Source organism: Melopsittacus undulatus, assembly GCF_012275295.1.
Source record: "Melopsittacus undulatus isolate bMelUnd1 chromosome W unlocalized genomic scaffold, bMelUnd1.mat.Z SUPER_W_unloc_6, whole genome shotgun sequence".
NCBI classification, from domain to species: domain Eukaryota; kingdom Metazoa; phylum Chordata; class Aves; order Psittaciformes; family Psittaculidae; genus Melopsittacus; species Melopsittacus undulatus.
This window is the reverse complement of record NW_022993948.1, coordinates 897,792-925,239: the sequence shown is the minus strand read 5'-3', so window position 1 is coordinate 925,239 and position 27,448 is coordinate 897,792. Positions and strand designations below refer to the sequence as shown.

At 41.1% G+C, this 27,448-nt stretch overlaps 1 protein-coding gene across 5 annotated transcripts in view; it reads right to left on the bottom strand.

The window, feature by feature from the left end:
- Nucleotides 1–27,448, bottom strand: part of LOC117438302 (72 kDa type IV collagenase-like) — a 41,008-nt gene that overhangs the window by 2,868 nt on the left and 10,692 nt on the right. For 2 of the 5 annotated variants that reach the window (XM_034073844.1, XM_034073845.1), the window contains exons 5-11: nt 26,564–26,737; nt 23,800–23,973; nt 20,745–20,918; nt 19,480–19,635; nt 17,570–17,717; nt 7,803–7,939; nt 5,890–6,049 (exon numbers count right to left, since the gene is read on the bottom strand). In XM_034073844.1, coding sequence (XP_033929735.1) covers nt 5,890–6,049; nt 7,803–7,939; nt 17,570–17,717; nt 19,480–19,635; nt 20,745–20,918; nt 23,800–23,973; nt 26,564–26,737 — 1,123 coding nt within the window. Of the gene's footprint in view, nt 1–5,889; nt 6,050–7,802; nt 7,940–17,569; nt 17,801–19,479; nt 19,636–20,744; nt 20,919–23,799; nt 23,974–26,563; nt 26,738–27,448 lie in introns of all 5 variants that reach the window. The other 3 variants (XM_034073846.1, XM_034073848.1, XM_034073847.1) reach the window with 2 other exon arrangements.

Here is a 27,448-nt window from a genome sequence, read left to right as displayed (position 1 = left end):
TATCTCGGATTGCCTTTCCCTCATTACTGTATAGACCTGGATTCTATCCAAAGTTAAACCAATAAAAATTAGCAGTAGGTTGGCCAAAATCAATTCAAATGATTAATTTAATTACTTACTATTTTTTCCTAGAATATTTAAAGAAAATCTAGTACCTTTCTGGGTAGCTTTAAAACCTCAGCAGTGGAATCTGAGCCAACTCCTGTTCATCTCCCTCACAAAACTTTGCTTAACAATCTTGTTATGATAACACTAAAATAGCTTGGGGATGGAAGGAGAGAGAGGAGAAGGTTTCCAAAAATCCATTTAAAGTAAGTATGATAATGGCACAGGAAGGACTATGGTATGTAACTAACTGTTTTGCTTCCATGTGGCAGAGTCCTTGTATAAAACAAAATAAAACACACTTAAGGGTTATAGCATATGTGTTAAACAGATATGTACTTTTTCTGAAATATTTGTCAACTACTTTCTTCTTTACACAGATAGGAATCACTTAAGCTTATTTTGATTCTTTAACAATAAATTATGTTTTCTGCAGTGACTGCAGTTGATAAGGTACTTCGATAGAAATGCTGTCTGTGATTAGATTGATGAATTACTTGGAGGCCCTGGAGTACAGTTAGTCAAACCAATAGTTGGTACAGAGGAGACCTGCAGGTTTGCTGACTCATAGGTATGCAAATGGCTGTGTTAGAACTACTTGTAAATGTGTTAGATGGTCTCTAAAATAATATAACATTAAAAATTAATGATGTTTATAGTTTTTAAGGTTTTGGTCTTCTTTTTTTTTTTTCTCAAGGTAATGGAGAAGAGTACTGTCCTCAAAGTAATTAAAAGTTATGATCAAGTGGCAATTCTGAAAGAGTATTTTACTTACTTAGAGGAATCCACAGCCATTAGGATATAATAAAGACACTCATCCAGTTTGATCATAACATGAAATTAATGTTCACATAAAATGGACTCAATTATACTGAGACCTCATTTAATATTTTATATGGAATATCTCAGGAGGAATCCTTATAGCTTGGAGAATCTTTTAGATTTCTGGTGGGTGTTTCTGATGTTATGATAATGAAATTCTATTAAATACAATTAGTAGATTCTTCATCAGGTATAATGTGGGATATTTATTTCTACCACAGTAATAGCCTTGAGACATTTTAAGGACATTCCTTCCTAATCTAAGAGTCCACCATATTTCCCGGGTAGAGCATGGCAGCAGGTCACCTGAGTTTGGTTGCTTACTTTGCATCATATTTTGCTTCGCATACAGACTTTAGAACAAGAACCATAGTGCAAATACAGAGTTACTTGCATTTGTGGAATATCATTTCTTTGCAAGAAAAACTTATTTGAGCATGTACTGGAAACATGAAAAGGATTGTAGAGACTCTCAAAATGAATTGAAGCTAAGGTTGGATTGAGCAAGAATGGATTGAGAGCAACCCTGTGGAGAAGGACTTGGGGATGTTGGGATGACAAGAAGCTCCCCATGACCCAGCAGCATGCACTTGCAGTCCAGAAACCATCCGTGCCCTGGGCCACATCCAAAGGAGTGTGGCCAGCAGGTCAAGAGAGGGGATTCTCCCCCTCTACTCTGCTCTTGTGAGACGCCACCTGGAGTACTGCATTCAACTCTGAGGCCCTCAACACAAGAAGGACATGGGCCTGCTCAAGTGAGTCCATAGAATCATCAAATCAACTAGGAAAAGACCTTTAAGATCATCAAGTCCAACTATTACCCCAGGAGTGCCAAGACCACCACTAAACCATGTCTCTGAGGGACTCATGTACACGGTTTTGAACACTTCCAGAGACGATGATTCAGCCACTTCTCTGGGAAGCCTGTTCCAATATCTGGGCACCCTATCTGTGAAGATTTTTTTCCTAATATCCAGTCTAAACCTCCCCTGGTGCAGCTTGAGGCCATTACCTCTTGTGTTATCACTTATTACTTGGGAGGAGAGACTGATCCCCACCTCACTACAACCTCCTTTCAGGTAGTTGTAGGGAGTGATAAGGTCACCCTGAGCCTTCTATTCTCCAGGCTAAACAACCACAGCCATTCCCTTAGCCATTCCTCATAAGACTTATTCTCCAGGCCCTTCATCAGCTTTATTGCCCTTTTCTGGACCTGCTCCAGCACCTCAATGTCTTTCTTGTAGTGAGGGGCCCAGAACTGAACACAGTACTCGGGGTGTGGCCTCACCAGTGCTGAGTACAGGGGGATGAGCACTTCCCTGGCTCTGCTGGCTACACTATTTCTGATACAGGCCAGGATTCTGTTGGCCTTCTTGGCTGCCTGGGCGTACTGCAGGCTCATGTTTAACTGTCTGTCAATCAGCACCCCCAGGTCCTTTTCTGCCAAGCAGCTTTCCAGCCACTCTTCCCCAAGCCTGGAGAGTTGCATGGGGTTATTGTGGCCCAAATGCAGGACCCAGAACTTTGCCTTGTTGAACCTCATACCACTGGCCACAGCCCATTGATCCAGCCTGTCCAGATCCCTCTGCAGAGCCTTCCTATCTTTCAGCAGATCAATACTCCCAGCCAACTTGATGTCATCCACAAATTTACTGAGGAAGCACTCAATCCCCTCATCCAGATCATCAATAAAGATATTAAACAACACTGGCTCTAACACTGAGCCCTGAGGGACACTACTAGTGACTGGTTGCTAACTAGATGTGATGCCATTTACCACTACTCTTTGGGCTCAGCCATCCACCCAGTTTCCAACCCAGTGAAGAATCCACCTATCCAGGCCATGAGCACCCAATTCCTCCAGGAGAATGCTGTGGGAGACAGTATCAAATGCTTTACTTAAGTCCAAATAGACAATGTCCACAGCCTTTCCCTCATCAACCAGGCAGGTCACCTTATCACAGAAGGAGATCTAGTTGCTCAAGCAGGACCTGCCCTTCATGATCCTGTGCTGATTGGGCCTGATCCCTCTGTTTTCCCACACATGCTTTATGGCCTCACTTAGGATCACCTGCTTCATGACCTTCCCTGGCACTGAGATCAGGCAGACAGGCCTATAGTTTCCAGGGTCATCCTTCCTGTCCTTTTTGTAGAGAGGCTAGCCAATCTCCAATCCCCTGGGACCTGTCCACTAGACCAGGACTGCTGATAGATGATGGAGAGTGGCTTAGCAAGCTTCTCTGCCAGCTCCTTCAGCACTCTTGGGTGTAACCCATCCAGCCCCATAGATTTGTATATGTCTAAGTGGAACAGGAGGTCTCTATTTCTCCCTGAATTATGGGGACTTCAATCAGTTCCCCATCTCTGCCATTTAACTCAGGGAACTGAGTATCCTGAGGATGGCTGGTATGACTATTAAAGACTGAGGCAAAGGCAGCATTAATGAACTCAGCCTTTTCCTCATCCTCAGTCACTAGGTTTCCACTAGTATCCAGCACAGGATGGAGGTTCTCCTTGGCCCTCCTTTTATTGGTAATAGATTTGAAAAAGTACTTTCTATTATTTTTTATGGCAGTGGCCAGATTTAGTTCCATCTGTGCCTTTGTCTTTCCAACTTTCTCTCTACATAACCTAACAACATCCTTATACTTTTCATGGGGTAACTGTCCCTTCTTCCACAGGTGATAAATTCTCTTTTTTTTTCCTGAGTTCCAGCACAGTCTCCCTGTTCAGCCAGGCTGGTCTTCTTCCCTGATGGTTTGATTTTTGGCACATAGGGACTGCCTGCTCCTGCACCTTAAGTATTTCATTCTTAAAGAGTGTCCAGCCTTCCCAGACTCCTTTGTCCTTCAGTAATGTTTCCCAAGGAATTCTGACAACCAGCACCCTAAACAGGCCAAAGTCAGCCCTCCAGAAGCCTAAAGTAGAGGTTTTGCTGATCTTCTTCCTGACTTCTCCAACGACTGAAAATTCAATCATTTTGTGATTGCTTTGCCCAAGATAGCCTCCAACCATCACATCACCCACCAGTTCTTCTCTGTTTGTCAACAACAAATCTAGCCAGGCATCTCCTCTAGCTGGTTCACTAACCAGCTGGGTTAGGAAGTTATCTACCACACCCTCCAAGAACCTCCTGGACTGTTTCTTCTCTGCTGTCCTGTACTTCCAGCAGACATCTGGTAGGTTGAAGTCCCCCATGAGAACAAGGGCAAGCAATCGTGAAACTTCTCCCAGTTGTTTGATGAACACTTCTATAGCTTCATCCTGGCTGGGTGGTCTATAACAGACTCCTACCAGGACATCTGCTTGGTTGTCCTTCCCCCTGATCTTCACCCAGACATTCATCGTTCTCACTCACAACACTGAATTCAAGGCAGTCAATGCACTCCCTGACATACAATGCAACCCCACCACCTCTTTTTCCTTGCCTATCCCTTCTGAAGAGCCTGCAGCTATCCATTTCAGCATTCTAATCATGCAAATCATTCCACCACATTTCTGTGATTGTGATTATGTCATGATTTCCCTGCTGCACAATGGCTTCCAGCTCCTCCTGTTTGTTGCCCATGCTATGGACACTGGCATAGATGCATTTAATAAGTTGTTCTGTGGATCTGGACTCCAACAATGACATGCTACCTCATGGCTCATGTCTAGTGAACCTGGTGTTATCCCCTTCCACCTTAAAACCTAGTTTAAAGCCCTTTCTGTAAGCCCTGCTAGCTCCTGGGCTAGAATCCTTTTCCCCCTTTGGGACAGGTGTACCCCATCTGCCACCAGAAGGCCTGGTGCTGTATAAACTGACCCATAGTCAAACACCCCAAAATTCTGGTGCCAACTCTAGTCACGGAGCCAGGAATAAATTAATTAGACTTTTCTGATGCTACCATTGACATTGTTTGTGACTGGCAGTAGGGACAAGAACACTACTTGGGCTCCCAAACCCTGAACCAGTCGCCCCAAGGCCCTGAAGTCCAGAGGAGGGTCATGAAAATGCTCCAAGGGCTGGAGCACCTCTCCTATGCAGACAGGCCGAGAGAGCTGGGCTTGTTTAGCCTCAAGAAGAGAAGGCTCTGGGGAGACCTTAGAGCAGCTTCCAGTGCCTGAAGGGGCCTGCAAGAAATCTGTGACAGGATAAGGGGGGATAGCTTTAAACTGACAGAGGAGAGATTTCAATTAGCTATTAGGAAGAAGCTCTTAACTGTGAGGGTGGTGAGACACTGGAACAGGCTGCCCAAAGAAGCTGTGGCTGCCCAGTCCCTGGAAGTGTTCAAGGCCAAGTTGGACAGGGCTTTGAGTAACCTGGTCTAGTGGAAGGTGTCCCTGCCCGTGGCAGAGGAGGTCAAAACTAAACAATCTTTAATGTCCCTTCCAACCTAAACCATTCTATGATTTTCCCAGAGTACTAAGATACACTTCTTGTGGTTTGTTCATATCTCCTCAATGCCAAGTCTATTAGTAGAGCAGATGTGTTAGTGACTAGAACATCAGCTGCTGAAGGATTTCAGTCATCTGCAGCATGCCCTGCTAGTCACACCGCTGTTTCTTTTACATCCAGTGCCTCCATACCTGATGGCTTACTGAAAGAATTTCTAAGGCAATCTGGCCAGTCTTTGGCTTAAAGTGACTGGAGGTCAGCCCATTTCTAAAGAATTCCTGCCAGAGATTTCTCCCAGCAGCTGTAAGTTGACAGCAGGGACAGCTTACCCCTTTTAAGAGTTTGAGACTGATGTGGGGCAGTTGCTGGTTCACAGGGGTTGAAGGGTGAGTTGTTAGTGTGAGCAACCAGACAGGGCCTCCCAGATATCCTCTTCCATTGCAAGATTTTTTCTCAAGTACTCATCTCCAAGAATGACCCCCCCTGTGTTTGGTTCCTGCCTCCTGAACATCAGTGTGTATTCAGCCCTAGAGACAGCTTGGCTAACAGTGTACCACCACCACCACCTCTTCAATATTTCTTACTTCCAGTATCTGTCTCCAGCAAAAATGTATGTCCTCTTGTTTCTGCCCCAGTTGAAAGCTGCATCAACACGTTGCACATCTGGGGTTAGTCCCAGGTTGGTGAGTTTCTTTGGATAGCCCCTATCCAAGTTACTGGCTGAATAAACCCAGTACTCATTTCCTAGGTAGGGGAGAAAACAAGCCAAACAAACACTTTATTAATCAGATACAGAGGAGTATTTCTTCTTTTATGCTTTGCTATGCAACTTTTTATTGCACTAACTGTATTATCGGTCTTTCTAATATTTTACCATCTGTGAAACACCAGATTAGAGTGCAGGTGTACTGTGAATACAATTTCTGCTTTTGCCTCTTAATTGTTGCTTGCCTTTTGGCAAAAGACATCACCTCAGCATGCTCTTGCTTCCTCCCTTATTAGCTGTCTCATCTTTGAGGCAGACAGTATCTTAATACAGTTGGGGTTATGTTAAAACAAATAGTTAATATTGGTAATTTTTTGCATGCTGAAGATGGTTTGAAACCAGGCATGGGCACCTGAAGGTCAAATGCAGATGCTCATGTTCACCCTCCATGTGTTTGAGCAGTTATATTAAGTGATCAGAAGGAAGTTTTTGTGCAGCGTTCCTGTTTCTGTTGTCTCTTGTCATACAACATTTTCTAATGACTCTCCAAATACATACTAATGGCATAGGTACTAGTAATCTGTGTTCTTTACATGGAATTAGTTTACTTAATAAATGCCTTCACTAGATTCACTGAAAGCCAGGAAAAGGTTCATTAATGAAAGGACATTTCCTTGATTCTGTGCTAGTGGGAAAATAAGTCAAGTGTTAATATGAGAAGTGTAAAATATAGTATTTGAGTTCCTGAGAAGTTACTAACTCACCATTCAGCCGCAAAGTGTTGGTCTCAGTAATGTTTTAAGATAGTTGGGCTATGTGTAACTTTCAAAACAATCTTTCTTTTATAGTTATTATTTATTTATTTAAAAGCAGGTTAGCTACATTTTCCTGGAAATTATAAAGAGAGGGACAGAGGTTTAGATTCAATAGGATTATATATAATATATGCAATATTTCAAGTGTTTTGGTTTACCTAAAATAAAACTTTTTAAGCTGCTTCTTCCCTCCATGTAAACTAAAGCAAAAGGCCTTTGAAGCATATGGAATAGATTATCATTACTTTTTTCCCTCCTGTACAGAAAATGTACAGCAGCATCAGCCATATGGTTTTTAAATGATTGGAGGTGTTTAGTCATGTTTTTAGTAGATACTGGAGCCCAGTTTTTGCTGGGTCAGTTCTTCATGTTGAAAACAGTTTCCCAGATCCACTAATTTGGCCAGTATAGGGGAACCATGTGTGACTTAAGATGGACAGAGCAGTGCTTCCTGTTAGCCTTCTTTCCCATCTCCATGGGAAAGCAGCTAGCACTGCTGCCTGTATCCTCTGCCAGATGAGCCACAAGGAAGACACTTGGAAGCCAGAGTGAAAGTCAGTCTTCGGCAAAAGAGGAGACAAGGAAAGGCATGGGGAGATCTAATCTCAAGCAACATGTACAGAGACAATAGCTTGAAATGAGAGGAAATAGAAGGAAAACAGAGCAGTGCCGGATGAAACAGAACTCCACTTTTGCTTTTTTTTTGTTTTAAATAATTACTTATTTAGTCTTGCTTATTGTTGAATGTATCATTTTAGATGCTTATAGCTCCCCTTTGTTGTAATGGAGGCTGAATGATGTTCAGATCCAGCTGTTGTCCTAATATACTCAGCATGGGATGTTTAACATCTGTCATGCATACCTGATAGCTCTTAGGCAGGCCATTCCTTGGCCCAGTTACAACTGGGAGGAAACTGAGTGCAAATGCAACATCTATGTAAATGATTACTTACATTTTACAACTTAAAACCAATACCTGAAAAAAATACAGCCTTCTCATCCTGAGGGGCCTCATAGACAGCATCGATTTTCTCTGGCAGATCAGGCCAGAATGTAGCAACAAGAAGAGGACCTGTGGGTTTTCCTCGGGGGTTTACAGTCCTCCACATGAATCTGAGCAGAACAGAACATTGTATGAGATTTACAGTGAACTAATTTACTAGCACATCTGTTTCTTATCATTTCTGGCAAAGGCTGCGTAGGCGTGCACATACACAGACGTGTGCACACACACGTTAGCAGTAACACGTTTGTAACTGTTTTCCTACAATGACTGAAAAGTCAAATCATTCATTTGGAAGCCTGTTGCTAAAACAACTACACAGTAATCTGCATGCTGGACTGCAGGTGAAATTGCTTGCAATGATTGCACTGCTTGCTTTGGAGTTTCTGTTGCTTTTTACATCAAGGCAAAACTTATTCTGTGCTTTGAGTATACAAATAAACCCTTTTACAAGGCATTTAAACTATTAGAGCTCTCCTGCTATTGTGTATGGAGCAGATGGATGAGTGAGAAAAGCAGAGATTTATATTCCATGAATTGCTCTTGCAATTACTATTGTAGTGACTAAAAGTTCAAATTTAATGACAGTATATCAAACTGCTTGGAAGTGAGCTTGGCCGTAAAAGAAACTGCTAGCACTAAAAATGTTCATTACAGAAATGTATAGGGTATTTTATTGGCTATTTTATGTATAAGTAGGATCATAATTTGATTTAAGCTTTAAAAAGCTGCAATTATCTTTAAATGGCAGACCTTTGTGCTGAGGGCTTTTGGTTAAAAATGGCACTACTATTTCTTCCTCCACAGAAGGAACAACTTTTTTCCTTAACAGAACAAAATTTTGCAATGGTGATAAAATGAAAAATCAGCAGCTCTTGCCCTGAGCTATAGATATTAAATTCTCAGGTCAAACAGCTTTTACTGTTATTGTGTTACTGGAGCTCAAGGTGCTACTGGCACCTTATTTTATCCAGACTATAAACAGTCATTACCCATTCCTACCTAGAATACTGATCCCTTTGAGAAATCCAGGATCTGAAACTGAATTTTGGTTGTGCCTAAAACTTGGAGGAGAGATCCTAAATTAATTTAATAAATTGCTGATTTTTTATCTGCAGAAGTTTGACTGCAAACAGAGCTAGCTAGGACAAATAAAACATCTTGAAATGCATTTGCAAATATAATTAGTTGCTGCATACTGAATTAAGATATAGTGTTTGATATGAGAAAGAGTAAACTGGCAAGTGCACTGGTTTTTGTCTCAATTAAAAAACATTAATTTAATCTGACATATGGTGCTAATAATTAAGACAGTAATATGCTAACTTACTTTCATTTTGCATACATATATGTATTTTTAACAAATACAAAAATATCTCTGAGCATAATTCATAATAATTTTAATTTTTAAAAAAGAGGCAAGGAATAAGGCATTTAGCTAATTACTCTTGCTCTTGACAGGGCATAAACACATTTGAAGCACTGTGAAAGGTAATAATATGTTTCATGCATCTCTCTTTAGCCAGAAAAGCAGATCCAGTATGGTATGAAATGGAAATCCCTATAACAAATCTTTCTAATACTGCATTCATAAAAGTATCTATCTCCTTTAAAAATCCAAGTTACAGAATTCTCAATCAAATTTGGACTTGAGTTATAGCTGAGTCAGCATTAATAATTACTATCTGCATAAATTCCAAACTCTCCAGAGCCAATGGAGACTTGAACACCCGGCTTTTATTAAAGCACACATTTCAAGGGGCTTGTTAAAATTGTGAGGTTTTCTCGTAGAAAGGGAAACTTGGTCAAAGCTGAATTTATTTTTGCTTTTGAATCAGACAGGAGGTATTTCTGTTGCTACTCATCATATTGAGGAAATGGTGAAATTAATTATTTGGCTTTCTCATTTCAGTTTGAACATTTTGAAATGTTTTAACTCATTCAGGTTAAATTTTAATTTTACCTTTATAGACAGATTTAATATCTTATTACAGTAAGTATTTTATATCATATTTTAACATAATCAAGATTTGCCATTATTAGTATTATTATTATTAGCAGGTATCTAAAGGGACCAAATCAGTGGGTCTTTCTAAATGTCTTGGTAAGCTTCAGAAGTTTGAATTTTTGTTCACTTTCAGAACAAAACCATCTGTATATATGCTGTACTAAGGCACTCTGGTTGCTTGAAGGATTCTGTTCCCAGTGGAAAAGTTCAACTGTTCTCTATGGCCAGTAGCACCTCCAGTGATTCCCTTTTATTTCTTTACTTTGAGGTGGAGGGGAAAATACTTTTTTGAATTAATTTATCTTATCCGACCTCCTTTTTGCTAGCTGTTCCTTTTGCCTGTGTAATATGACAGTTGGATGTTGTGGTTATTTTCATGAATAGTAAAAGTCACACGACACAATAGACATTTGTTATTTGAATTCCAAAAGTGAGTCATAATGCTGTGTGCCTGATGTTTGGAAAGCTGCAAGACTGACAGGCAAAGCCATTCCAGAGTAAAACAATTCAACAATTGTCTGCTTTTGCTGCATGTTAGATAAAGCATGAGTTGGTTGGAACAGACTCTTTTCACATTTGCATAGTTCTTTGATCAACTCTATCTGAATGTGAAATAATTCTGTTGGGATTATATAGAATACTAAATCACTTCACTGATTTAGGAGTAGATTTAAAAGAATTCCTTGTTGGATCAAGCCTTGTGTGATTACCAGTTAACAAAAGCAGAAGCAAGGTGAAGGTCTAACTGAAAACCAAGGCCCACAAGCAAGCAGAAGAGGATCAGTACTGTAGCGATAGGACAAGGGGTAACAGGTTGAAACTTAAACAGCAGAGGTTTAGATTGGATAAAGGGAAAAAATTCTTTACTGTTAGGGTGGTGAGGTACTGGAATGGGTTGCCCAGGGAGGTTGTGAATGCTCCATCCCTGGCAGTGTTGAAGACCAGGTTGGATGAAGCCTTGGGTGATATGGTTTAGTGTGAGGTGTCCCTGCCCATGGCAGGGGGATTGGAATTAGATGATCTTAAGGTCCTTTCCAACCCTAACTATTCTATGATTCTATGATCAGTACACTGTAGATACGGTGGAACTTGGAACAGTTTCTACTGCTCTGAGGATATATTTTTCCTTTTGAAGGCACTGAGCTGAGGTGGATACTTCATACTTCAGCTCTTTGATGACTGTGCTAGCAAAAGTGGGTACCAGTTTTGATAAGCTTGTTAGTCAAGTGGGTGCTGGGGCCAACTCTGTGCAGCTTGTTGGTGGAAGGCTCCAGTGCTGGCATTCTGTGAGACTGGTCTGTTGGTACTGTGGGACCATTTCATGGCCAAGAAAGGACTGTTTCTTGCCACTAGGGATCACTGGATTGTAAAGAATCTTATCCTGCCACTGACAGGGCCAAGAAGAAAAGTACAAAAAGTATAACAGGTCTCCCCACAGTTGAATAAACCCTTTGTGCCCCTAGCAGCTGTAATAGAAATGGGGAACATTATGCTCTTACATCCAGAAATTTTAAATCCTATTTCTGCATTACTAAAACAGAAGCCTGTGATAAAGATTAAGTTAAACTTCAAACTCAAAGCACCATTATTCTGGGTATCACATAGATGGAAACTAGAAATAAATGCATCGAAGGAATTGCTGTGTACCACAGCCTGTAAAATTACCCAACTGACCATGACTTTTTGTTATGAAAAGCTGGTGAGTAGAGTTAAACCATGCAGCATAGTAATAAATCCTTCATATCTTCTAGCTGAAAATGTAAATCTGGAGGAGATGGCTGGACTTTACAGCACCAGGAGATACAAGTAACTGTTAAACTGCTGTTTTGTGAAAGGGACCTTGTTTATTGGTTCCTGCTTCCTTTTAAATTTCAGCTGACATCTGGGAAGATCAGTTCTAATACTTGCATCAGCTTCAGATATTTGTGTATGTTTCTATATGGTAGGAAATAGCATTTGATTTAGGTATGCGCAGTGAATGTACATGGGCTCATATCTTCAATGGCTTTGGATTCAGGGGAATTGAGGATAAATTATTTCAAATTGGCATTGATTTATGGCAGGGGAAAAAGGAGCTTTAGTGTCTCTCACCATGGTGCTGCCAAGTCCTGTACTCCTTAGGAGATGCTCTTCATTGCCAAGCAGCTGGGTAATATAGGCCCTGGCAAAGGCAGTGGGAACTGCAGCTGTACAGCCACCTCAATTTATCAGGAATGTTTCTGTTCTTGCATCAAAACTGCCTTTTGTGTCTGCTTTGTGTCCACTTTTGTGTCCCCTAGGCTCCATGTGTGCAAGGCCTGCTATCCCAATCACCAGTATCCTTGATATGTCATTACAGCAGCCACAAGTCACATAATACTGATAATGATTTTGGACTCAACCTGGATTAAACTACTCAGGAACAAGACTTTGCTCATAGACTGTATCTTTATGGACGTGGGGACTAGTCTATCATAATAAAAGTTATGCTAGAACTGGAGATTTGCTAAAACAGTGTCTCTATGGTGGAAGAGGCATTTGAGATTATTGCCACTAGATTCGGATGAACTGTTTTTTTTGAGGACTATTCCTAGAAGTTAAGAAGGGAAGTTTTCCTGCAATTAGATTTGAAGCTTTTCCCAGAGTGCAGACTACATGAATTAAATCAGGAAGGATAGTTCTTCCAGAGCTCTACTCCACTGAAAGTAATGGGATTTCCATTGCTGAATTACAATCCTTGTAGGTTTTGCTGTAAAAGGTTTCTTTAAATACTTTATAGAGAATGAATCCTTCTTTTGCAGGCAGTAGCCTGGCTAATGCATCCCTTCCATTGCTAATTTTGTGATTAACATTACAGATTGATAAATCTCTAATGAGAAGTCTGGATGTGTCTCCCAGCTACTTCCCCCTTTTTAGCAACCCTTGCGTTGCTAAAAAGTAGGGCTGACACCAGGGTTAATTTTTGCTCCCCAATCTGTGAAGTTGGGCAGAAAATATCTTGAGAACAAGCTTTTATGTGAGGTTTGTGGCATTTCCTTGTCCTTATTTTAGCTAGAACTACCACCAATCATAGCCTTGACTATAGAATCATAGCATCTTGGAATGTGCAATCCCAGTGTAGGGCAGAAATCAGAAATTAAAAAACACCACAAAATTGCCTAAAATAATGACTGAAGATGAAAATAACACATTCTCAGAGAAGTTTGAGAGGAGCTCTAAGAAAAGGTGAATTTAGGTGTAATCACCTCACGTACCTCTAATTGCACACAATCTTTTGGACATGAAGGCGGTTGGGAGTAGTCAGCATAGATTCTCAAATGGGAAGTCATGCTTAACTGTGGAGGCAATGTTCTCACAGGACAATGGATATTTGGTACATAAACTCTGAATAACTCAGAAAGATACAGCAAGGCCATGAGAGGCCCGAGGAAGCTTAAGCAAGCAAGATAAGAAGAAGCTGGAATTCACTGAGTGATGAGAACTGTGCACTGTTGGCAAGATTTCGAGGTCAATTTCTCACACCTGTGCTTAACCAATTATATGTTAGTCACTAAGGGTCTTCAAGACAAGTATCCAATCATGATATGCCAAATTGCTGTAGGTGTGTGTAAGCAATAGTATATAAGAAGTTAATGCTTTGCAATAATAATTTTTAATAGTTTCTCTGTGATACTCGTGTACTAGAAGTAAGTTGGTAAATATAAGTATGTCCATGTTTCTATCTACCCTTGGAAACCTTTATAGATATTGTTGGCAACTTCTTCCAACATAGGCTGGCCACCTGTGTCGGAATGAGTGTGCATTTTGGTCACTATAAAAGCCCAAGCCTCATGCGATGTGAGGGAGGCAGAGCCTCTGTGGAAACACCTCCTAAGGTTGAGCCTGCCACCTTGCACTGCGATGATGCTTCTCAGAGGTGGTTTCCTGATAGTCTTCACAAGGTCCTTGTGCCACATTCTGTATGTGGGACTGTGTAGTGGGAGTAATGATTGTCTGGATTTTGTGTTTCAGATATTGTAGTTGTGTGGAGTGTGCTTGTGGGATCCCATATGTGTGTGTGTGTGATGAGGGCAGACAGTGTTCTGTATATTTTTTGTTATCAGGTTCATGTGAAAGTTTTTAACCTGTAGCAGTTTAACATTTTGGGCAAGAAAGGGTTAATGCAAAACTACGACATGTATTTATGGTTGCTGCTGCTGAGAAGGCAGGCAGCTGTAGCTGCTGCTGAGCAGGCAGGCTGGCTGCAAACAGGCCGGCATTTTTAGCTGTGCAAAGCAGGGTGAGCGACTTTGAAGAAAAAAAATAAGGGGGGTGTAATGATGGAGCAAACCCCTTGACTGTTAACACTGTGCGGTCTACTTCTGCAGCTGCTTCACATTCCGTTTGCATCAAAATGCTTCTGCTTTAAGGAATCACTTTAACCTGTCTATTTCTCAAGAACTGATAACCTGGGAGAAGTGGTATATTTGTGTCCTCCTACCTACAGGTCCATGGCGGCTGCCTGCAAAGTTTGTCAAGCTTTGCCATGAGCTGGACAGATGAGTGGAAGAACTCGATGCATCAACTACAGGAGATGACTGTGAATACCCCAAGCAAAATGACATAGAGGAAGAGAAAAACAAATGATTGCAAAACATCACTTGGGGGCAACTGAAAAGTATCAACTTGAATATGTGTGCTTGTAAATTATTAGAGGCTGTGATTTTGTCTATAAAACCACCTGTATTTACTAGCCAGTTGCTAATAAGAAACTATACCTTGTATTGTATGGATTTTTTCACTTGTAGAAGAGACGTTAGAGCATGCAAATTTGCAGCAGCTGCTAGAAAATGCTAAGGCAAAAGCTAGAAAGATTCTAATATGATGGTAGTGTTATAAAGCAGGTAATGGAACAAATTAAGAGGGTGGGAGAACTCCACTGTAAGAAATTTCTTTGTTTAGTCCCTCGCCGCCTTCAGCATCTTCAACATGCTGATGCACTCTGTAATAGTTACTCTGCTAATGTAAATCTGTGTGTGCTTTGCTATAGTAGTGACTTGTTACTGGATGAAGCAGGTGAAACTGTGCATTGACAACCAGGTGCAAGGACTGAGGCTGACCAAATGCCTGCTACCACAGTCAAGGGCAAGACTGGGTTGGCCTCTGTGTTTGCCACCAAGAAAAACCTTTAGCTCCGCTGTTGGCTGCAACCCAGCAGGTGTGGAGTGGTAGGGACACATGCCATGCCAGATCTTGATGTGAGGGATGGCCTCCCCTGTTATCAGAGAGCCATCCAGGAGAAAAAGTGCAGGCCCAGCAGCCTGTGCTTGGCATATGCAGGAGATATGATCTAGTCCAAATTCCCTGCTCAAGTAGGGTCATCTAAAGCAGGTATTGTTAGTCGATAACAAAAAAAAAAAAAGGGAATGCCAGGATCTTCTCCACGGACAGTTAGCAAAAGCCCAGTTTGTACTAAATTCTTTATATTTGTCCTGTTTTGGTTCTCTTTCCACAATAAAGTGTTTCTGACATCTAACAGACAATTTCTTGCCCAAACCATTGTTTCTATATAAAGACCTACAATGATAACGAGTGGAAAGGACCAGTGCCATTGCTGACATGGGGTCAAGGATATGGCTGTGTACAGCTATCAACGGGACCATACTGGCTGCTAGCAAAACGTACAAAGCTGCAGAACTCAACAACATAAAGAAACAGCAATGACTGAAATCTTTGTAATGTCTTTGTAATATCTGTTCTATTATGTGTGACCATGGGTAATAGACAAGTATACTGAGCGCATTTATTAAATCCCCATTATTCCATCCTGTTACATGGTGTGTAGGATTCACTGGTATGCCACATGTTATAAAGGTTCAAGTGACTTCAAATCAGACTAGCCTTAATGAAATAATGCTGCCTGGAGTAGTAGGTGGTTATATTGCACAGATCAAGCAGTGACAGAGCAGACACGCCAAATTGTAAAAAAACTTTAGTAAAACTAAAAAGGGGGAGATGTGGAGACAGTGTTCTCACAGGAGAATGGGTATTTGCTACATAAACTCTAAATAACTCCGAAAGATACAGCAAGGCCATGAGAGGCCCGAGGAAGCTTAAGCAAGCAAGATAAGAAGAAGCTGGAATTCACTGAGTTATGAGAAGTGTGGACTGTTGGCAAGCGTTCGAGGTCAAGTTCTCACACCTGTGCTTAACCAATTATATGTTAGTCACTAAGGGTCTTCAAGACAAGTATCCAATCATGATATGCCAAATTGCTGTAGGTGTGTGTAAGCAATATTATATAAGGAGTTAATGCTTTGCAATAAATGGTTTTTTGTCTGATCATACTGATCTCTGACTGAGTCCATTCCGCAGCACTTAACCAATCTGATAATCTTCTATGATGAAATGGCTGGCTTGCTAGATGAGGGGAGAGCAGTTCAGAAAGGTTTTTGACCCCCATTCCAAAGAGGTTCTCATAGAGATACTGTTGAAGTATGTGTGAGGTAAGCAGACAGTGAGGTGGACTGAAAATTGGCTGACTGTCTGGGCGTAGAGAGTGTGGTCAGAGGTTTGAAGTCTAGCTGGGGGCCAGTAAGTAGTGATGTAACTATCCCAGGCATTAATACTGGATAGAAGACTGTTTAATGATCTGGGTGACGGGGCAGAGTGCACCTTCAACAACTTTGCTGATGACCCAGTACTAGCAGGAGTGGCTGATACACCAGGGAGGCAGAATGGGAGAAATGGGATGACAGGAACCTCACACAGTTCAGCAAGTGGCAATGCAAAGACCTGCACCTGGGGAGGAACAATCCCAAACACCATTACATAATGGGGGCCAACAGGCTGGAAAGCAGCTTTGTAAAAAAGAACCTAGGGGTCCTGGTGGAAACCAAGTTGACCATGAGCCATCAGTGTACCCTTGTGGCAAAGAAGGCCATATTATTCAACCATAAAACCAAACTTCACCATCTCTTTCCCTTAGGAGTTGACAGGACACTGCTGTCTCTGAACACACAAAAAACCCGGCATAGACAGTGCCTGATCATAGAATCATAGAATAGTTAGGGTTGGAAAGGACCTTAAGATCATCTAGTTCCAACCCCTGCCATGGGCAGGGACACCTCACACTAACCCATGCCACCCAAGGCTTCATCCAATCTGGCTTTGAACACTGCCAGGGATGAAGCATTCATAACTTCCCTGGGCAACCCATTCTAGTGCCTCACCACCCTAACAGGAAAGAATTTCCTCCTTATATCCAATCTAAACTTCCCCTGTTTTTTAACCTTGTCCTGTCCCTAGAGTCCCTAATGAAGAGTCTATCCCCAACATCCCTATAGGCCCCCTTCTGATACTGGAAGGCTTCTATGAGGTCTCCATGCAGCCTTCTCTTCTGCAGGCTGAACAGCCCCAATTTTCTCAGCCTGTCTTAATACGGGAGGTGCTCCAGTCCCCTGATCATCCTTGTGGCCCTCCTCTGGACTTGTTCCAACAGTTCCATGTCCTTTTTATGTTGAGGACACCAGAACTGCACACAATACTCCAAGTGAGGTCTCACAAGAGCAGAGTAGAGGGGCAGGATCACCTTCTTCAACCTGCTGGTCATGCTCATTTTGATGCAGCCCAGAATATGGTTGGCTTTCTGGGCTGTGAGCACACACTGCCGGCTCATGTTCATTTTCTCATTGAGAATGAGAATAAATGCCTAGATTTTGATGAATAGGTCTGACAGGTTCCTCCACATTGGTAAGCAATTTATTTCACTTACCTATCTTTGAAAAAAAAAGTTTCTCCTCTAATTTGTGCAACTCCATCAAATACAATGTCATGCTTGCAGAGCTCTGGAGTGACAGGTCCAAGGGTTGGATGTGGGCTGGGTCCTGGCCCTGGCCCAAGTTCAACTTCGGTTGACACTTCTGTAATGGTGAAAAGAGATGTTCTGTTGCACTGAAATACAATGCTGCATAGGTTCCACAGAGCACACGAACTGTCATAATTCCTAGAAGGGGAATAATTTGTATTTGAAGTACTTGAAGGAGCAAAAAACCTTATAATTAAATGTTTTCAGAAGGGTGATCAAATACAGCTGAGAAGGCCTTAGCTTCCAGTCCTGCCTTAACCTGCTGCGTGGACTCATTCACGCTGCCTGTGTGACTGTCTATCCATGCTGCACTAACTTGAAAGATGCTCAGAAGTTACTATACTGTGTATAAATGATCAAATTACTGTGCTTATTTCACTGGCTTCTAAGAAGATGAGAAATGCATTTCAAAGTCCTTCTATTCAGAATTGTCTTCAACTCCGCTGAGAGAGATGTCAAAGTGGATTTCTGTTTTTTGAAGAATGCCATTATTTTGCAAGTTACAAAGATGCTTTCTGAGCCATTTATATGATCATTCTGCCCTTATCAATAATCAAAATGTGTTCTTCAGAATATGCACTTTGCCATCTGGTTTGTTTTGTTCTGTTTTATTATTTAGCTGCTGCTGTATTGCCTTATGAGGCATTTGCCTTTTTTCTTAAACATCAGGTTTATTTACTGTATGAAACAAAGTGGAGTGCAGCTGATTTGAGATAATAATAATGGAAGAAAACAAAGGGTTTTTTTAATACTTGTTTTACGTAGAAAGCAGTTTGTAAAGGGTTCTATCGGTTATAAAGAGGCAAGAAAGATAGTTTTGTCTCGGGTTTTGAAGTGTGCCTTGAGACAACTGAGTTAAATTCTAAACTCTATCAAAAATATGCTGTGTGAGCTTCAAAAGTTCATGGAATCTTGCCCACGTATCAATTCTCAGTCTTAAAGCAGCTAACAACAGGAAAAATGAAGATTCAAATCAGATTTTTGATAAAAAGGTGTCTCATGTGGTAATCATTTGGTATATTCCTATTATAATTTCTAAGGCATTGAATACTATAGAATATAGTCACAATTAGGAAGATATGTCAGTAGAAAAGTGGAAAGCACACAAAAGATGACATAGACTTTCTCTGCTTACTTGACTGTAGTAGATTTGTGCCTCTACAAGGTAGAAAATATATACATAGAAGGAATTTTAATCATAATAATACTTATGCATTTTATTAAGAGTATCTGTGGAGAAAATAATACATTTTAAAGATGTGCCAAGATAAAAATACTTAAGTCCACTATTTCTCCAGGAGCTTGCCAAATACATTTATGCCAACATATCAGCTCCCACACACTCTGCAAATGTTATTGTGATGGTACAGCTTGGGTTATTGTGAGCAGGCAATGTGAACTGTTTCCAAGCTAGGACAAGAAACAACTTTCTTCCCCTATCCTTACAGGGAGTTGCAATTTGTTGCAATCAGAGTGTTGTAGACAACACCCAAACCCACCCACAGCAGGTATTTTAGACTGGAGAAGAGCACAGCATTTCATTGTCCCAGTAAAAGTATTAGAAATTTTAATCTAAAACTTTGGTTAAGGGATGTTTTGGGGCTTCTGTTACTTCAGTAGATTTACCCCTCATCGTTAAATTGTGTTTTTTAAAGTAGGAGCCTCTTAATAACATGAAGCAGGGAGAAAGGAACAGAGGGTGTTTCTGGCATTGGTGATATTGTGCAGTATGTCATTTACTGCAAGTTCTGAGTTCCAAATTTCAACCTGCGCTGCATGCTTTTCTGATGAGTTCTGCTGCAGAGGGAGGACCTTACCATATAGCTCCTGTATCCCTTTAATGTCATCCTGAGAAAGTCGAAAGTTCTTGGTGTAGGTGTAGATGGGGGCCATCAGAGCTCCTGGATCCTCTGAGTGCTCTAATCCCATGGCATGGCCAAATTCATGAGCAGCAACTAAGAAGAGACTGTATCCTAAATAACACAGCAAGATAGTATTAGCTGCTTGCATCTAAATAGAAGTGTACCACACAGGTTATTCATAGTCTTATAATTTTATTTTCCTTGCTACCCATTAAAAATCTCCCAACAGTAAATAACATAATTATTTATAGTCTGCAATGGTGAATGTCATACATATTGCCAGAAATGACATTTTAATAGAGAGATTTTAAAAGCTTTTCTATAGCTGATGCTGCTGTCTCAAATGCAAGTGACTTTGACCATGGTATTAATACTTCTGCAAAAAAAAGGAAGTGTAGCAAATAAAATCAGACTTTTTTTTTTAAGAAGAATTAAACTTGCAGTCTAGACCTCAAATCTTACTTTTCATCATGAAATGGCATGCAAATGATAAACAGGTCTGTATATCTGTGTGTCCATGAACAGAGCCTGGATCACTACTGTTGTACCAAATATTGTTCACTTAAAAAAATCTTTTCTCATAGGATGACATTTTATCAGTTATCCCCAGTCTCTGAAATTTGGCAGTTATTTTCCTCCTAAAAGGAAATCCTGAATCTTGCATTTGTTGGTACACGTGTAAAAAGCCTTTTGCTATATTTAAGTTTATCCATGTTAAAAATAAGGACAAATCTTAACCAAAATAATTTTAAATATTCACCATATATACTTCATACTGTCTCACTTTTTAAATGTGTTTTTCATCTTCAGCAATATCAGTCACAAATGTATTAGTTTTTTACATTTAGTGTTTGTTCATAATTTGTCCAATGTCAGAGTATAATTATTACGTCCTAGTGAAATACTATAGTGCTTGTGGCTTTTAGCCTTGGATGGAAAAGCTGGTGATGAGAAAAACATTTATTTACTTAAAAAAATATTTTTTGAAAAGACACTTCATAGTTAAAAATTATAGAACAACCAAATGTTTCAGGCAGATGAGCTCTGGGACTGACTCTTTAACAACACTCTCCCATTTAAATGTAGGGATTTTGCTCAGATTTTGGGCTGGGGAGGTGTATTGTAACCATACAGGAGTGCTAAATATGAGGATGAAATCATCCTAAGTGTGATGTCATCGGTGAGGTCAGTATGCTGGTTTTGCTGTGATAAACTGTTACCTTGATCTGGACAAAAGCCCCACTTGCGGTCATCATCATAGCTACTGGTAGAAGCGCACCACAGCTTGCCATCATTACGACCTGCACTCGTACAGGACTCGTATTTATTCCCAAGGAAGATGAAGGGGAATACACAAGGGGCTCCCTCTGAATTTCCACCAACTGTTGACATAGCTGTGGAAAATGACAAGAAAACATAGTGAGAAGAGAATCCCTTTTGTGAGATTAAGCTGATGCACCTTTTCCTAAGCCACACACTAAAACCAGAATGCAAGCAGAAATTTTGCAATCCTCATAAGAACATGAGAAGTCAGATTAAAAATAATTGAAAACAAGATTGCCTGGTACAGAGGAAATGGAAAAGGTCTAGGCATTGCCACTGCAATGAACTTGACAGTAGTTTTGGTGGGAGTAAGAATGAGCCCCAGACTTGTGTTCACAGCTCTGAGAAAACAGCAGTTAACAGTGTTTTGTGGAAGATGATTGCAGAGCAAGCATCTTTTGATGGTCTGTCCTAGTGATTGTTTAAAGTGCGTATAAAAGGTAGTTTTAGCATGAGAAAGGTTAAAGGGTATCCACCTGGTTAGTAGGTGCCCCACTGAAGAAGGAGCTTTGGAGTTAAAAAAAAAAACCCAAAAGGTCTAGAAGAGAAGTTGTATCAAATAAACTGACCATTTCATTGTTTTATGCTGACAGCAGGGAACAAGGACTCGAAAAACAGAATACACGTGGGCTTGCCTGTAGCTTCAGGGGGCTACAGGGTGTCATGTCACCTTGGCTCTGAAAGGGTCTGAGATTTTAGAATGGCCATAGCTAACTTATACAGTCTAAATACCTACGACTCTAGTTTGTATCATAAAATTGAACACCTGCCAAGCTATACAAGACTATAAATTAATTTTTGTTCCTTTAGGTAATAAACCTCAAGTTTAGAAGTATAAAAAATAGTGAAGAAAGCAGAAATTTATTTTCCTGGCTAAACCGTTTCACTTAGTTCGTTTGAATTGCTGAAAAGATCTATTAACGCAAGCTTAACATAGTAAACAGAATTCCTTTTTTTTTAAAGTGTAAATGTAAGTATTAAGCTAAAATATCATTCATGCTTTCTTCTATCACATGAGACTTCTCTTCCAGAGCCATTAGCAAATTGTAATCTACATGTAATTATTCTGTAGTGGTAGACATACAGTCCTGTGGTTCAATGACATTTGTGTATCTTGATAAACTTGGTGGGCTGTGGCATAACGTATCCTTCACACAGACCTGTTCTAGTTAATTCCTTGACCACCTATAGAATCATAGAATCATAGAACAGTTAGGGTTGGAAAGGACCTTAAGATCATCTAGTTCCAACACCCTTGTCGTGGGCAGGGACACCTCACACTAAACCATGTCACCCAAGGCTTCGTCCAAACTGGCCTTGAACACCGCCAGGGATTGAGCATTCACAACTTCCTTGGGCAACCCATTCCAATGCCTCACCACCCTAACAGGAAAGAACTTCCTCCTTATACCCAATCTAAACTTCCCCTGTTTAAGTTTTAACCTGTTATCCCTTGTCCTATCACTACAGTCCCTAATGAATAGTCCATCCCCAGCATCTTTACAGGCCCTCTTCAGGTACTGGAAGGCTGCTATGAGGTCTCCACACAGCCTTCTCTTCCCCAGGATGAACAGCCCCAACTTTCTCAGCCTATCATCTTCATACAGGAGGTGCTCCAGTCCCCTGATCATCCTTGTGGCCCTCCTCTGGACTTGTTCTAACAGTTCCATGTCCTTTTTATGTTGAGGACACCAGAACTGTACACAGTACTCCAAGTGAGGTCTCACGAGAGCAGAGTTAGAGGGGCAGGATCACCTTCTTCAACCTGCTGGTCATGCTCATTTTGATGCAGCCCAGAATACAGTTGGCTTTCTGGGCTGCAAGTACACACTGAAGCTGGCTCATGTTCATTTTCTCATCAACCAACACCCCCAAGTCCTCCACAGGGATGCTCTGAATCACTTCTCTGCCCAACCTGTAGCTGTGCCTGGTATTGCTCCGACCCAGGTGTAGGACCTTGCACTTGTCATGGTTAAACTTCATGAGGTTGGCATCAGCTCAACTCACAAGTGTATCAAGGTCCCTCTGGATGGCATTCCTTCCCTTGAGTGTATCAACCAAATCACAGAGCTTGGTGTCATCAGCAAACTTGCTGAGGGCACACTCAATCCCACTCTCCATGTCACTGACAAAGATGTTGAACAAGACCTGTCCCAGCACCGATCCCTGAGGGACACCACTTGTTACTGGTCTCCAGCCGAACACTGAGCCATTAACCACAACACTTTGCATGCAGTCATCCAGCCAGTTCTTTATCCACCGAGTGCTCCATCTATCAAATTGATGTCTCTCCAATTTAGAGACAAGGATGTCATGCGGGACAGTGTCAAACTCTTTGCACAAGTCCATGTAGATGACGTCAACTGCTGTACCCCTCTCCATCAGTTCCATAGCCCCGTCATAGAAGGCCACCAAATTGATCAGGCAGGATTTGCCCTTAGTGAAGTCATGCTGGCTGTCACCAACTACCTTGTTGTTTTTCATGTGCCTTACCATGCCTTCCAGAACAATCTCCTCCCAGATTTTGCCAGACACAGAGGTGAGACTGACTGGTCTGAAGTTCCCTGGGTCATCCATTTTCCCCTTCTTGAAAATGGGGGTTATATTTCCCTTTTTCCAGTCGTCGGGAACTTCACCTGACTGCCATGATTTTTCAAATATGATGGACAGTGGCTTAGCAACTTCATTTATCAGCTCCTTCAGGACCCGCAGATGGATTTCATCAGGTCCCATGGACTTGTGCATGTTCAGGTTCTTAAGATGGTCTCAAACCAGATCATCTTTTACAGTGGGCCTAAGGTCTTCATTCTCAAATATGCTGAAATGGTGACTAACTCTTCAATTTCTGTGTGCTCTGGTGAAGGTGTAAAGGTGTAAAAAATGAGACTGTTTTATTTACTTTGCTTTGCAATGACAAATTAGACTGTGTTATGTAAGCAACATTCCCCATACCAGTCTCTGGACAGAATCCATATTTCTTATCTCTGTCATAGTCTTCAGTGGTTCCACACCATTGGTATCCATCTGTCCTGCCTTCAGTTGTGCACTGGTCATAGGACTGGCCTTGAAATTTAAAGGGAAATTTGCATGGCTGCCCCTCACTGTTGCCACCCATTGTAAAAAGTGCTGTAGGGAGAATGAGAGAGAGAAATGTCAATAGGCAATGCTCAATGTCAACAAGGAGTCACTGTGTGCCAATGGTAATGTGCAAATGTCTTGACAGAGATTAGACAGCTGTTGTGTGTGGTGCAGTTCACACCAAGAACCTCTATTTTACACCAACAATGAAATGCTTTGGCAAGATAGACAATCTCACAAGTGTGTAGAAAGGAATGATTGGTTGATCTTTATAAATGAACTGGGAAAGAAGAAAATTCTATCAAGCTGTTTGAATGTGGTTTGAAATGCATATATCCTTTATAGCCTGCCTCATATAATAAAATTAATATCCCTTCTTGAAACAACATTTAGAAAGAGGATTATGAAAAAGTCACTCATGTGCCTTAGTGCTCTGCTGATCCATTTACCTTGCATCGAAAATGTTAGCTAGAATGGCACTGACATGAGTGACAGGTCAGATTGTTTTTTCCTAATGGCTATCCATGTACATTTTCAGTTTCTTTAAGGTGCTGACATACAGTAGAGTTAAGTGGATAATAACCTGTAGGCTTTTCTTCTGTACTTTGCTTCTCATTTCTGAGAATCCCTATAGCTATGCTCAGGCACTCGGATGATAAGCAAGAGAGGACAAAAGTGACTCCTCTGACAAAGCTGGGCACTGGAGGTCTCTCCTGTCTTTTGCTTGGTTAATGTTTCTGGAGGTAGTGTATTGGTCTTCCAATTGTTTATTGTCCATTCACACACACAAACAAGGCCCCATGGCTCAACCTGAGAACCAGAAATATCTCTTGTGGTGAAGGACTACAGATTAAACTGAGTTAAGAGTTCTGGGATCTGTTTTAGGATTTTAGTAAACTTTCTGGAGTATCTAGAGGAAGACAGATAAAATATCTCATGCTGATAGTTAGGAAAATATATGTCCAAATTGAATTACATGAAAATACAGATGTTTTGGAGCATCTGCCATCTTGTGAATCTGCCTGTGTCTTCTCTTGGCTGCTCTGTGTGAATCCTCCATGGTAAGACAGCGTCTGTGAGTGCCATGTGCAGGTGAGAGGAAACCATGAGTGCAACAAACCAGACCAGGCCTTGCACTGAACAGACAGAAAAATCCTTCATGAAGCCATGCACTAATTCCCCTTGAGATTTAAGAACAGCACCTCAGAACGAAATGTCTGTCTGAAATCCCGGTGCAAAGTATGCATGATTTGGCCTTTTTTAAGGTGCCATGGGGGACATGGCACCCTCTCCTTCCCCAGTTTAAAGCTCCAGCTAAAACCCAAATGTGTACATGGGAAGGCTTGGCAGGTTATTGCTAACTTTGCTGTTGTAATTTTTGATTACCAAAAAGCCATGATAGCCTCAGTGTCTTTGTGTAGGACTTGAGGGGTTTTGCTTTTGCTTAGTCTGATATATCAATGGGAAAAGTAATTGTGAGCATGATTCACTTTTTAGAGTAGCAATAAATGAAAAGCCAAGGCCTTTACTTGCTGAAGGGTGACTGAAAGTATTGTGATACAGATGATTCATTTTGCCTTTCCATACCTAAAGTGAGCTGTTGGCACTGCTTTGTGAGGAAGAAACTTAATTTCTAAAAATGTCAGTGCTGTCCTGGCTAGCAATTTGCAATGTACCAACATATAAATAACTTTGCATCAGCATAGACACTCACTTGAAATGCAGTCATTATTACTTTGAAAAGCAGTATGAGGTCATTTAAAGAGTGTTTTGTGACAATAATAGTGTCACATTGCAGTAAAAGGGCTGCTAGACTCGGAGGGCCTGGGCCAACAGTTGGTAAAACTGGTGTGCAGTGTTAGAGGTTTGGCTTAATGGGTTTCATCTTTAAGTGCTACTTTTTGTCAGTCACTGCTCTTGATGGAGATGCAACTTCAATTGTTTGTGGAATGGCCTGCAGATTAGGAAGAGATTTCTGTCATTTAGTGTGCTCAATGATCTACTGTCCTGGATTCAGCTGTAGCAGTAATTTTTCTCCTTCCTAGTAGCTGGAGCAGTGCTGTGTTTCAGCTTTAGTCTGAGAACAGTTCTGACAACACACTGATGTTTTTAGTTGTTGCTAAGTAATGTTTAACCCGATCAAGGACTTTTCAGTCTCATGCTGTGCCAGTGAGGAAGGGCACAAGAAGCCAGGGGGAAACAGAGAAAGGACACCTGACTCAAACTAGCCAAAGAGGTATATCATGCCACAGCACATCATGCCCAGTATATAAACCTGGGGGGAGTTACCCAGAAGGCACAGATCACTGTTCGGGTAGGGCTGGGTATCGGTTGGCAGATGGTGAGCAATTGTATTGTGCATCACTTGTGTTTATTGTTTTCCTTTTCCCCTTTTAGTTTCTTATTCTTTCCCCCTTTTTTTTTTCCCTTAACGTTACTATTATTGGTGGTGGTAGTAGTAGTAATTTTGTATGGTACCTTAGTTATTGGACTGTTCTTTTCTCAACCTGTGGGATTTACATTCTTTTGATTCTCCTCCCCATCCCTCTGGGAGCAGGGGGGAGGGAAGAAGGTTGGGGAGTGAGCAGCAGATGCATGGTTCTGACTTACCGGCTGGGCTTAAACTACATCTACTTACACTCGTGGGGACAAAAGCCATATTTGCCATCTGCATCAAAGTCTTTGGTTGTGGAACACCAGAGGAATCCATCACTACGTCCTGCATCTGTGCAGCTGTTGTATTCCTTGCCATTGAACAAGAAGGGAAATTTGCAGTATTCAGCATCTGCATTTCCATACTTGACTCTAACAACTGTAAAGAGAAAGACACAGAGGTGAAATTAGCCACCAACTGATATTAAAAAAGTACAGTTTCTGCAAATCTTTTCCTGGAGGATACTGGTATAGAAATGCAGTCTGAATTTCCACTTTGAAATTCAATGTGCTGCTGGTCTCTCTATGGGCAAGATGATCATATCTGAAATAATAACTGGTAATTTTGAAAGAATTTAATCTATATTACTCATGGGGAAGTGATAGAATGAGCAGTCCTTAAAATCAGCCCAGAAAAATGCATATGATGCTGTTACTATGGCAAGGCAAACTTATAAACATTCTCTTAACACATTTAGTAATTTAGTTTCTTTGTTAATATGGTCTAAAAAGTTGAGTATAGTTTGAAAGGTTCTTGGCAGCAGTTGAGCATGAGCTGAACATGCTTTGTGCCTGTTAAACCACTTTGGTATTTCCAATTTGCCTTGAATGAGATCTGCACTGGGGCTTAGGGTGGTACCCTAGCCCAGGCTGTATTTTAGTTTGTTTCATGTAGTCTTACGACTAGAGTACTGGCGCTGTAATATCTATTGATGTACAGATAATTCATGTATCCATAGAATTTCTTCTAATGGCAGTAACTAACTGGATGCTTGTGCAGCATTTTCACTAATCCATCCAGATGGACGTTGACACGCTTGAGAGGTGGGTCAATGCGAACCTCATGAAGTTTAACCATGACAAGTACAAG